General features: G+C 39.1%; 1 protein-coding gene across 4 annotated transcripts; it reads left to right on the forward strand.

Moving 5' to 3' along the window:
* Positions 1–90: 90 nt before the first annotated feature.
* Positions 91–10,869, forward strand: LOC100747742 (protein yellow-like). 4 transcript variants are annotated; one of them, XM_033323905.1, is made up of 7 exons: positions 91–627; positions 1,277–1,742; positions 3,251–3,474; positions 7,780–7,919; positions 8,177–8,500; positions 8,571–8,820; positions 9,289–10,868. In XM_033323905.1, exons 3-7 carry the CDS (start codon positions 3,258–3,260, stop codon positions 10,227–10,229), a joined length of 1,872 nt encoding a protein of 623 aa, XP_033179796.1. In that variant the 5' UTR covers positions 91–627; positions 1,277–1,742; positions 3,251–3,257; the 3' UTR covers positions 10,230–10,868. The 4 variants fall into 4 exon arrangements, with proteins under 4 accessions (XP_033179796.1, XP_033179797.1, XP_003493840.1 ...); XM_033323906.1 differs by lacking the exon at positions 1,277–1,742; XM_003493792.4 differs by lacking the exons at positions 91–627; positions 1,277–1,742; positions 3,251–3,474 and adding an exon at positions 5,716–5,844 and having other exon boundaries at positions 9,289–10,869.
* Positions 10,870–13,491: the final 2,622 nt, after the last annotated feature.

The following is a 13,491-nucleotide window of genomic DNA, read 5'->3' on the forward strand; positions in this document are numbered from 1 at the left end:
TACTGCGAGCGCAAATACAGCGTTTTACATTTACGAAACGAGAAACGAGGTAAGCAAGGAAAAATAAAGGAAAATACAAAGAAGGAGAAAAGGGAGGGAAAAGAAGATAAGGCTTATTGTCTAGAGATAATCGAACCTTAAAGCCTAATTATGCTATCACTCGAACAGAATGACCTTATCTTTCGACACTTGTTTCTGGATACCTACGTTTTGATCGTCATAGCTTTATTTTTCTTTAATTAAATCGATCAATTTAAAACACTTACGCAATAAAACAGAAACTCTCCTTTCTGTTTGAAAAACCTGTTGCATGTTGAGTAATTCTCCCCGAACTGACCGTAGGGGTTCCTAAGAAATCAATCGCTCTTAAGATAGCAGAAATGACGTAACTTTTTGACGTTTCTTAGACCGAGTTTGGTCTTATGTAAATTATTACAGTACATTGTTAAAGGGGATAAACAAAAATTATAGATTATGGAACACGATAAGTACTATAAATGGCGATGACTCGCGTGGGCTCTAGTCGGCTATATAAGAAACAGGTTTTCTTAATGACTCCATCAGTATGTTCTTTTGTATTTTACTTGATTCTTCGACCAAGAGTTTGTCAATTTGTTACGATAGTTGGTAAGTTGAATCGTCCAAAGGTCACACCAGATCGAATCCGTAAATCGGAAAACAGGAAAAGGCGATGATACTACCAGACATTATAAAATTTATAAAATACGTTTTTCGAATCTACGATTATTTATGTTTTTGTGATAAATAAATTTACAGAAACGAGTTATCGAAAAGATAAACGCCAGTAATGCAAGGTAGATCACCCATGAGTTTCACATTCACTCTATTATTCGATAATTAATTAAATTCGTAGCGTCCAGAACGATTGGACGCGAACAAAGTTCTTGAAATTTCTATTCGCGATGGCTCGATAAAATTTCAAGGTGTATGTATTCCAGAAGCTTATCCATCCATATTAACTTTCCCGCACAGTTCAACATTACCTCCTAATTCACTTTGTAATTCAATTAGAATTCAAAAAACAAATGAAAGTAATAGCGAACAGAGAATATTACACAACACGTTTTAGATTAAATTTCATTGATATTATCAAAGATATTTCCATGTTCCCCCCGATAATTATAATCAGATATAAATAAAGTATGACGTAACGTAAACGTTACAGTAATTATTCGCTGAAGTAACTACCTGCGTTTAACGCGGTTATTATCGATTAAAAATTTTATTAGATGCATTATTATGTTTATATAAAAAGAAAACAACGAGCACGAAAAGCGGCGGTTGTAGAAGTAGAAAAACATTACTTTCTGCTTTCTCGGTTCGGCCGAACCGTACGATCCAATTTCAGTCTGTCCATCGGTCCTCGAGTGTCAGTACGCGCGATTAAATAATCTCGGGCGGTTCTGTGCATCGTTCTGTGTACCAATTACATCTGAGAAACTCGAACAATTGTAAGAAGTGGCACCTGAAAAGAAGAAAAACCTACGTCTCGATGTATATTTTCTACCATACCGTTCTCAAGTATCTCGTGAATTTAAAAGAATAAAAAGGCTTGGAAACTTTCGTCCTCATAAATCCGTAATAGCATGTTCTTGTAATTTATTATAATACGATGTTCTGTATTCGATCGAATCAAACAAAATTAAGAAATTTCTAAAGGAAGCGAGGATCTTTTTACACGTTTCTACGATTGTAACTATACAGAGAAGATACATAAACAGGTAAATCGATGAGAATTAATCATCTGAAAAATAACGTAGTTTCCTAAAAGTATGTAGATATATTTGTTCGTTCTGATGTATTCGTCTGGACGATAGTTCACCAGGAAATGTATCCATTGTAGCAATACGTTTAACCGTGTTCTTCCTCTTCGACAGTCGATATTCCGTAATATTCCTGCTCGCTGAGAGAGAGAATTCCTGGATATAGACAGGAAATAGTTGGCGAAACCGAAAGTACATTATCCGGTGAAAAGCAGTGTTTATTCTTAATTCGCGGCATTTGTCTCGCGCCACTTGTCGAACGAGTCATTGGAACGAGATAGGTAGCGTTTCGGATAATGTGGATCATTTGTTTCTGTGGCTTTTCAGTCGGTTCGACCATGAGCTTGACTTTTATATGATCGAGACGAATCGCTAGAGATTCGTGTTTGAATAGCATCAAGTTGGAGGAAGGAGCGTTTCCGCTTCCTTCTGTTATTCTTTAAACGCGAACGATTCGTTCGACACATCTCTCGGTAATATTTTAACGAATACGAGTGAAATTTACAATATGCTGAAGGCAGGATATGTGTGGTAAAAAGGGAAAGCGTATCGATATTTAATTGCGTCTAATTTACATGCGCAAGTATGCGTCTTTCTCTTGATGCACTTGAGTTCCGTGCTGATACTTCGTCTTCCGGCTTGTTCACACGTTTGTTAAGCAAGCGTGTTAAATGTCAATTCGTTAGCGCGAAAATATTGGTTCGAATTTCGCGTTATAAATGTAACGAATGCATTCGATGTAAGTACCTTCGTAAGATCAATGTTTATTCATTGCAATATAGCATGTTACATGATATGTACACATAACAAAGCTGTTACAAATTTCACATTAACAAGTTTTAACTCGCGTATATTCTTCTTTTAAGTAGGCAAGTAGCGTGATTCTTGCGACAGCATTTGAGATTAAAGTAAACGGTTTTTAGCGTGGGCTGTGGGGAAACGTGTACTTTTCTTTTTGTGTTTAAATAATTCGCTTTTTTCGGGTTGTATTGTGAAATTGCTGAGTAAACAGCGAGTATTTCTCTCGCAGCTGCCGAGAAAGAACCTTAAAAGTTTAATGCACTTCTACAACCAGAAGGTACAAGATAAAAGCCTGACATTTGCCAAAGATATTTTTCAGCGAATACTCGCCGACTTAGCAAAACGTTTTCAATCGATAAATTAAATTGATACATTGCCGTATTAGAAAATTATAGAAGGATTAGAAAGATTCCAACAGCTGAAATTAATACAGAAACTGACTCGTTCAAAAAAGTTATCATCAAATAGTTTTACAAATAGTTTTACACAACAAAACAAGAAAAACTCGTAGTCGAGCGGTCGCAGCTATTACGAAATAGTATGTAGCGCCTTGAATGGCAGCCTATTATATTGCGGTTCACGTTTTTCCACGACGCTTTCTCGATGACCTAATTGCGCCCTTTAATTGAGACGTACAGGTGATCTCTCGTCTTCCTTTTTTGCAGACATGCCATGACGAGAAAAAGGAGAAGTATCGAATCGGAAGTTGGAACGCGCGGTTGGTCGAAGAATTCATGGACGTCGACCAACCTCATCAAACAATCCAACAGCTATGCCTACGTCTCTCCGACTCATTCTTTCGGTTACAGCTGGGACACCCCTAATTCCAAGTACTACCATGGCTGTTTCGGTCAAAAGTTACCTAAAGTGCGTGACACATCTGGCACAGGCAAGTTTGAACGTCGGTTTGCGACTACGGCATGAAGCGTTTGTAGTATGAACTTTCTTCTAATTGCGAAACATCGTATGAGATTATATTTAGAAGAACGAAGAAATAGTGATACGTATTACCAATGATTGTAAAAATAGCAGCGAGCAACGTGGTGTAACAAACGTAGCAGTAACAGTAACAGTAACAGTGAAAATAATAGTATGAGGTTGAGAATATTTAGAATACAAAAATATTCTGACACGTTAGACCGCGGATAAGAAAGGTGTAAAAATGTAAATAACGCGTATGATATGCAAGAATACGTAAAACGGTGGATTCGTGTGAAATCGAAACGTCGATATGGAATATTCCAATGAAAATTTGCAATTCATTTTAATTAAAAAAAAAATACTCAAAATATAAGTCGAATAAGATCGCGTGCCATAACGTCGTAAAATTAAACAAAGTTCCGCCGCGTAAGAATAATGCTGGCGTTCGGCCGGTGTGTCCTCGTAAAAATAACTTTGCCTCGTAAAACAAATCACTTTCCGGGAAAACCTATATACACGTGCGATTGTTCGGTCGTTTTTCACTGCTTCGACGTGGCAACGACTATCGCAATTTGTCATTGTGCAATGCGATTTTCCTTGCTTTCGACAATCGAACGACGCGACGTGTGTGCCAACCTGCTACGAGACAATGTCGAACATGCTCGAATTATCCGGTCGTTAGGTACTCGAGCGTGGCGAGCTATTAAAATTTGCATTAGAATTTTGAAGTTATCGATCAATTCACAGAAGCAGCGAGCACCCAAGAAGAATCTATCGCATCCATATAAACGCAGTCCCTCAAACGCATACTTTTTCCAAGCGATCGTTAAACAAGTGTGAAATGCTTTTGCCTTGAATGGCTGACAATCTCCGCGGAATTTCAATCATCCGCACATTCAATTTATCTCTGTCTCTCCTGTCCCTCTTTCTTCTGCTCCCTCTTCTTCTTTATCCTCTTCTTCTTCTTCTTCTCCTCCTTCTTCATGATTCGTATCTGCTTTGATCGAAGAAACTAAAGAGTTCTCACGAGATTAATGCTGGCGTAACGATGCTCCGATGCATTCGGCCCAACGAATCCCCCGTTTCGTAACTTCGAACGATTGCTTCAAAACTCGTTCGGAATATCGAGCATCGGGGCAAGTAGCGAGTTTGTTGCTGAGCTAGATTGCGAGAAACGTTATGGCAGAGCCAGAATTCATGTTCCTGAAAGTACAGGTACAGTTACTTAATCGATAAACACTTGGCCAACATGATTTACGATACGAAGAAACAATAACGACAATCTTGTTCGTTTAATTAAATCATTCGTCCAGTTAACATACTCATTAATCGTAGCCGTTGTCTATCGTTTCTTATTTTAGTTTAGACTGGAATCGCTTTGGACTGAAATTTTCCAACGATAGAAACACGCGATCGGATTGCAGCTACCTCAAAGAACACAGTACGATGTAAAAAACATCGCCATGGGAGAAGCTATCGAACGAAATTGTCTTTCGACTATTCATCAAAGTAGTCATCGACTTATTTGCAATCACCGTCGGTAATAGCTTCCACTATAGTATTAGAACGTGAGCAATTAAGTGCACGCTCAAGTACGCTAAAATGTCACCTATCGTCGCAATTATTGTCTTCGATCGATTTCGCCATAGAGCCCATTTATTTCGACCGTTAATTATCGGTATTTCTCAAACGAAATTTCTGTCGTTTTCTCGTTAACTGTTACTATATTTACGCGTTGTATTTATCAGATAAATTTCCTACGTGTGAAACGATTTATAACGATAACGATAGACTCGATCTGCAAGCGTTAAGGAAGAATGCAATTAAAACGGGTTAACGAGTTCCGCATGGTGCGTAGCTCGTGTTACCGATCGTTAAAACATTTTCGCGCGATATGACATAGTTGCGGTTGTGGGCGGCTCTCTTTTTCTTCGTTTCACGAGCACGGAACGAGCTCTCATGAACTCGCCGCCAATGACCTATACCGCGGTGCCTCCGACGAGAGGGAAAATCTTCTTCGAGAGAAGGGATTCGCCATTCTCTCCTTTCGTAGTACACCTAGACACACTTATGACCCGGATAGTGAATATGGCAGTCGGGTAACATCCACGCTCTCATCCCGAGCGAACATCTTCATTTGACCGTCATCTGTCGCGCGTTGTTCTCGATCCTTCTTGCAAAAGTCCAACTGCAGTTTCTTGCTTACAGTTTCTACGCTCAACTCGAGTATCAGTCGATAATACATCGATCTTTCCGACTAATTACCGTGGCCAAGGAAGACCGAGAGTCAGTGGGTCACCTTGAAGAACACTCTTCGTACTTCCGAGGAATCTTGCAGGTACTTTGATCGAAAGGATAGAACCCACACTGTGAGTTCAATTATTTCGCAAGCCTTCCTTTGTCTTATTCCATATCGTCGGTTTATAGCGGCGAAGCGTGAAATATCATTGGAATTTATTGGCTATGTCCCGCGCTTCACTTTCGCGGTGATGAGATACGCGTCGTTGGATGCTGGATGAAACTTGTCGCATTGCAAAAAGGTGAATAGTAAAGTTGGAATAATTTTGAATAATAAAATGAACAAATTCTGGGATAAAAAAGTTCTGAATAATTCTGTCAAGAGCAGGTGTATATCTCGTAAGGACCGATAGAGGATGACATTATGCGACGAACATAACTTTTTTGCGTGTGAACTGACGACATTTCGAAGTTAATTTTTGTTTTTCTTTTTTTTCTTTAGTCAAATGCTGTATACTTGTTTTTGCTCCAAATTTGTTTGCGTTAAAACACATTCAACGAGGAGACGACATACTGTGATATTTTACGTGGAGCGAAAAATTGGGTGATTTTCCTTTGTGTCGAAGAAATTGACATTAGAGACAAAAATCGTTTTTCTATTCGATTTTCAGTGGATCGTTTGTCATGATTTTCTTGAGGGAAAGTCTAGTCAAGCGGCTCTCGTCACCTTGAAAGTTGCTAAACTGCAAAATCATCTTGGATTTACGAGCGCGTTCGCTTTCCTTTTAAATCCGCCGTCTTCCTGGCCGACGCGAACGTACTCGTGTTAATTGCATGTTATATACTACGGTCTCTCACAACCGGTGATGCAACTCCAACATGCGTATTTTGGTGTACTTAATACCAAGCTCGATTTTCATTCACAAGTCTCTATCACGAACGATCATCATACTCAATGAGATTCTTTTCAATTTCTTCGATTAATTTTTTACATTTCTTAAATATTCTACTAGCTGTAGTAAATTTGTACAGCAATTATTGTATTATAATCAACGCAGCTTGAGAAAAGATGCTTATCTTATCTTGTTGCTGGATAATACAATACAGTGGCGTAAATATCTTGTTCACAAGTTTTATATTCACACGCATCGTGTATTTAAATGAAACGTTTAAATGAAACAGTAAAGCACGAATGACAAAGTACATAGAACGAAATGGCAAAATGAAATGTCCTGTAAAGTTCTATTTTAATGTAACATTTCAATTTCTTCGAGAGATAGGTTTTTAAAGATTTGATATTTTACTGAAAAACTAAAAGCAAGGCTATAAATTTATCCATTGAGAATAATCGTTTTATTCGAATCTCGCTTGCAATGACATTATTAGAGTCATAAACCTGGCCAAGAAACTATACCATAGAGAGGTATCGATAGGAAAGTAGCGATAACTGTGGAAGCTTGTCACGATATCGCCAGGTATAGGACACCATTGCAGCCGTAACTCGCGTTCTATCCTCCGGTGACTTTCTTAGATCCAATTTGGTTGAAAATACCGTTATGAATTTCTTATCATCGATCGAACTTTTATTCGCTTACCTTTGCTTCGCCAAATGTCAAATAAATGTCTATGGCATTCAAACGAAAAAGTTCAATGTAAACTTTAAGACGATCTCAGTCTTCTTTCTCTCTTTCAGATTTATATTTCTCGAGACCATTTTTTTAAACCAGTATTGTCGTAAAAATAATTCAGAGACTCGTAAATTCCGTTATAATCGTATTGATTAGCGTAAAAAATTGAAATCTCGATCTCACAGCTGTCATCAGAAATAAATTATACCATCGATCTTTCCACGTACTGCTGCCTCCTGTTCGTTTATTATCCAATAGCCATTGCATAACGATTATCAAATTCACGTCGCTCGGGGCAAAACGGTTACGCTCGATCGCGATAACCGGGTCAACGTGAACTTGGTTGAGAAATCGGCTAACGAAGGTCGTAATTCCCTCGCATGTATCGGAATCTCCTTTCTTTTCAGGCATGGCGAACATGATGCCGTGGCTGCTGTCGATGTGCCTGCTCGGTCTCCAGGAGATCGCGATCCAGCCTGCAAGCAACGCGCTTTCACGCGATCTTGGAACCATCAGCCAAAGAAGCGTGCCTTCGGGCTTTCGCTCGGTACGAACACTTTCCCTCTGATGTAATTTAATGACATACAATTACCTCTTGTAAGTGACACTAAAGTAATTCCGAATGAGAGTAATCTAAGTTCATTCTCGAATGGATTTCAGGATAATAACACCGAGTTGATAATTGAAATTTTCCACCCTAATTATTGGTAATTTTAAGAGTAAATTTATGTAACATAGTACTTACTATAGTTGCTACACGGTATAATTTCCACGGATTCTGGTACTAAATATCGAATACTCTAGTCTTTAAGGAACTACAAAACCCTGATATCGAGCCACGATGAACTTCCTGGCCACATAAACTGTGACTCACCAAAACTCGAAGAGAATTCGCTGGAGAGATCGACCACAACTCCAGAATACAACAATCATCTTTATGGTTCGACGCCGGACTCGAGGGAATATTTCTCGAAATCTTTCGAGAAAAGGCTTCGTTCCAGACTACCGGAAAGAAACCTACTTAGGACGGATCCACATTCGGTGAATCAACTGGAATCTCATGGATTTAATTACGATTCTGGACGAGGGCAAATCGAAGACGATTATGTTGGACCTGCTATGGAATTGGTAAGTTTCACGAAGAATCCAGGCAAATAAATAAACACGTTTCGGCTAAAATTTCCAAATAATTCGATAGGTTTACGCGTGGTCCACGATTGACTATACTTACGACAGCGTCGAGGCTCGAGATTCGGCTATTTACGACGGAGATTTCATCGCGGAGAATAACCTACCGCTGGGACTGGAAATTTGGAGAGACAAGGTTTTCATTACTCTTCCAAAGTGGAAAGACGGTATTCCGGTTACGTTGGCTACCGTGCCAAAACCTTCCAAGACGAAAAGTCCCAAATTGAGACCTTATCCAGACTGGGGATGGCATCGACCAGGTTAGCGTACTTGAATACATGCAAGATCCGAATAACACAAATATAGTACATGCATATGATAAATTTTCAAATTAATTTTTCTTGGAAACAAAGTGTCTTGCGAAGAAATTTTATTCTACATTTTCGACTAACTTGTTTTCACACGTAGAGTGACCTCCTGTCGATTATTTAGTTCCGTCCAGTCCGCCATTACCTATGTATACTTGCTACGCTTCTAAATTTAATTTTCTCGAAAACTAAGCCGAGAATGAACAAATTTTATTCTACGTATTTTTCTTATTTTTCACAAGGAATCACGCGGTGTCCGCTTTTACATGTTATTCGATTCTGTATGTGTAATGGCTCACTAGAAAGCATTTACTATAGGGAGAGCTTTGATATCGTATCGCTAAATATCGTTGCTTACAATGCTGTCGCGCAATATATGATTCTTAACGTGAATATTAGCGAACGTTATTTTATTACCAGGTAACTGCGATGGACTGACTTCCGTCTTTAGAGTGCAAGTGGACGAATGCGACCGTTTGTGGGTCCTAGACTCGGGCAAAGTAGATATCGCGAAAGGAGGCAAATCAGCCTGTCCTCCAGCCATCTTCATCTTCGACCTAACGACAGATACCCTTCTCAGAAAATACATTATACCGAGTGACCAAGTAAAGGAAGATTCGTTGTACTCGAACATCGTGGTGGACATCAGAAACGAGAATTGTGATTTGGCGGTAGCTTACGCTTCGGACGTGTTCCGCTATGGATTATTGGTCTACGACTTCTTCAAGGATTCCTCTTTCAGAATCCAGCATCACTTCTTCTATCCTGATCCTTTGGCCGCCAAATACGAACTCCATGGTATAAAATTCCAATGGACGGATGGAATTTTCGGGATAGCGCTGAGTCCAGTGGATATCCACGACGATAGAACCTTGTTCTTCCATCCTATGTCCAGTTTTCGGGAATTCGCCGTTTCGACGTCTATTCTCGCTGATAAAAAGACAGCCGAAGAGAATACGGAACTTTTTATGCCGATTGGTAGACCTAGAGCCAAAGACTACGGTCATTCTTCCGGTTCCGTGATCGATAGGAACGGAGTGATGTTCTTCAATATGGTGACCAGAGACTCTGTTTGGTGTTGGGACACCAGGAAGGAATATATTCCACAAAATCTTGGAGTTATAGGGACTAGTAATTTGTCCTTGGTCTTCCCCAATGACATCAAGGTTGATCATGAATACGATCAGAATATTTGGCTCATTTCGAATAAGTTGGCTATGTACCTTTATGGAAGTATCGATAGTAGCAAGATTAACTATAGAGTGTTCAAGGCTAATGTTAAGCAGGCTATCAAGGACACCGTCTGCGATCCTAATTACGTCGTGCCTGGCTCTGAGCACGGTTACGACGAGATTTGTTGAAGATCCTTCGCGTTTTGTTAAGAGATTTGAGGTATACGTGGTGGGCAAGAATTTGTTAAAAAATTGGAATATTTGTGAATGAAAATATATGTTGGGGATAAGGGAACCGGGGCAGTCGTTCCTGTTATCTCAGGAAGACAAATGTGAATAGACGTTACGCCGCGACATGTTGAGAATAGAGAAAACAACTACCTCGAATTCGTCTTCACTGGAAATAACGGAGAAGCTTTGTATTTTTTAATATTTTAAGCGCGATAAAATCTCTAAGCAAATACATTGGGTGATCACTTTGATCACAATGTTTTAATTCCATTCGTATATGGTATTGAAGATGAGGTAACGAATAAATGTACACACCGAGAGATCGTGCGACCAGGAGAAAGCGTATCGTTAAATAAATGTAGCATTAAAATATTCTTATGAGAAGAAAGATTTTCCCATGTTTCCTCGTTAGATGAAATGTAAACTATAGATACTCATTATCATTTTTGATATAAATCAAGCAAGTTATGGGGAAAGCCAGCATTTAGAGTGGATGAAAATTTTCTCACATACACTGCCAGTTTTTATTCATTGTACGTATGCTACGCTTGCGTGTTTAGAATATAGTTAAGCAATAAAAGTAACTTTGCTAATTAATCACGCGATTACTCTCTTTCTGACTCCTAGCGTTATGCAACCCGCTTCCACGCGAGATTCGACGTTTCTTCGACCTGCAGGCGTCTTTTTTAAACTTTTTTTTATTATTTCGTTAAATGATTGTTCGTATGAAATTAATTGATTCCATTGATCACAGAAATGGTATTAAAATATATTTATGTAATCCATAAATGTAAGAGAACACACTAAAAATGTAAATAAACAAACAGACCGAAAATGTAACTAAATAAAACGTTTGAATTCGAATGGGGACAGCATATAAATAAGTAAATTTAATGGATTATACTGCGTATAATAAATGCATCACTGTCTTAACGTAAACGAATGGAAGCTCAAAAATGACGTACTTATTGCGAAACGCGTCGATGCGAAGAGGAAAGCTCTCGCAAAGAACCGTACACTTGTTAGAACAACCTTGTTAAAAGATAAATGATCTCTCTGGAGGGAACCGTTCCTTCCATTTGCGCTAAGCGTTTCAGAAGGGTTCATATGGTTGCTGTAGGTCACGCGTGTGCGGTTTCAAGTAGCGCGAATCGAGGACACGATACACCAACTGCATCTCTGTTCTCCTTCCTGTTGATCTTCGCCCGAAACCTTCCTTCCATTCCTAATAAAATCGTACGATATTTGTAACGATTTTATAAAATTTAAAACCTTCCCCAAGCTGGAAACTGCGTACAAGTACAAAAATTTATTTCGAAGATAGTGTTCGACATGTTTTTTTATTTTGTGAACAAGGAAACAGGAAACGATAATTATTTGTATTAATTTAATAATTTTCATTTTAATAAAATGCGATTATTAATTTTACCATTTGTAAGATTAAAATTAAGTTAGTGGCGTCTAAGGTTAAAAAGTCTTATACGTAAAATATTGGAAGTTTTAACTTGAATCGTAATACATATACAAAATGTTCGGCTAGAGGTGTCGGAAAATTTAAGTGTTCCTGAAGCCGAAATAAGAAAATCAAAAATAAAACAATTGCGACTTCGGCTTTCTTTTTTACTTATTGACAATTAAAAATTGGCCAAAATATCCCTGCACGCGAGCAAACCTCCTTACACCAACAAAAGTAGGTCAGTCTAAACAACAGGGCGCACAGTAATCCTCAAACCGAATGACACATAGGCAGCAGCAGTTTATCTCGTATAGATCGTAGAAAAAAAGACCAGAATATTCAGAAACGTTAACGACCCCGTGCTACGTTTTAAAAAAAAATGGTAGATTGAACATTAAACCTGCTTATTCATGGAAATCGATAAGAGGTGTGAATGGAGTTGATTAATTCTAGAATAGTCCATTTTTATTTATAATTGACTAAGTACCAAAAGTATTTCACTAATGTAATATACCATAGATTGGTTTATACGAACACCTAGTCAGGATCGCAGCTAATTAGCTCATATTATTTGCCATATAATTAATAATTATACCAGTTATACAGTTGCTTTACAGTTAATAGTAATAATCTAAATGTAATAAAGGGAAAGGGGAATTCAATCGAAGAAACAAATTCAATTCAAGAAATAAATTTAATCGAAGAAACAAATTCAATCGAAGAAACAAATTCAATTGCAAAAAAAATTCAATCTAAGAAAGCTTAGTAAAATTTTATAAAATACGTATAATTACTCCGTGATTGTATATGTATAATTACTTCCTGTTCCGCCGTTCGAAACTTACACGAATCGAGGTCGATGGCGCCGACCGATGATGCTAGTGATCTATCGGTGATCAAGCCGTGGATTCAACACATAAGCCGGCAACTTAACACACTCCAACTGAACGAGTGGGATCCGGGGAGGGACCACTGAACAGTATTATGAAAGTAAGTCCCCATCTGCACAGTGGGGTCCACCCCCATGCGGCAAAACAAGTTTACAGAAGACGCAAAAAAATTGCAGGTCCCTGACCGAGTACCGAAATACCAATCGGACAGGACTGCAGATCCACGACTGAATCCCCAACAGATTCGCAAGCATCACCGTCGCGACGACAACTCCCGTGATCCGATGCAAACGTCGAGCAGTCGTCCAGCAGTCACCAAGACAGAGGTGTCCTTGGGACGACTTACGAATCCGAAGAGTTGTCTAGTGCACATTGACCCGTATGCATTCCAAATACGCGCAAGCGAGTACGCCACGCGACAGTTTGAAAGAACTGAGTGATCGCGAACCGATAAATCGCAAGTAGAATAAGTACTGTGTGGTAAGAGAGTGAAGGGAGACGAGATTTTCCTTTTTTCGTTCCCAGGTGGATAAATATCGTTGTACAGAATAAGCTCACAATGCATTTAACACAGGTATCTACCTTACGATTAATGAAGACTAAAACCTACGCATCCCACGGTATCCCACGGTATCCCATGGTGTCCCACGATGTCCCACCGCGCCCCACGATGTCCAACGGTGTTCAACAGTGTCCCACGATGTCCAACGGTGTTCAACAGTGTCCAACGGTATTCAACAGTGTCCAACGGTGTCCAACGCTGTCTAACGCTGTCCAACGGTGTCCCACGGTGCAGTCCAGTCTAGATCATCCAAAATTTTTTTCGCGGCTTTTGGTGATCCAAACTGGACTGTTGCGTAGTTCTTGGCTTGGC

Source organism: Bombus impatiens, unplaced genomic scaffold (genome assembly GCF_000188095.3).
Source record: "Bombus impatiens unplaced genomic scaffold, BIMP_2.2 scf_1311, whole genome shotgun sequence".
Lineage (NCBI taxonomy): Eukaryota > Metazoa > Arthropoda > Insecta > Hymenoptera > Apidae > Bombus > Bombus impatiens.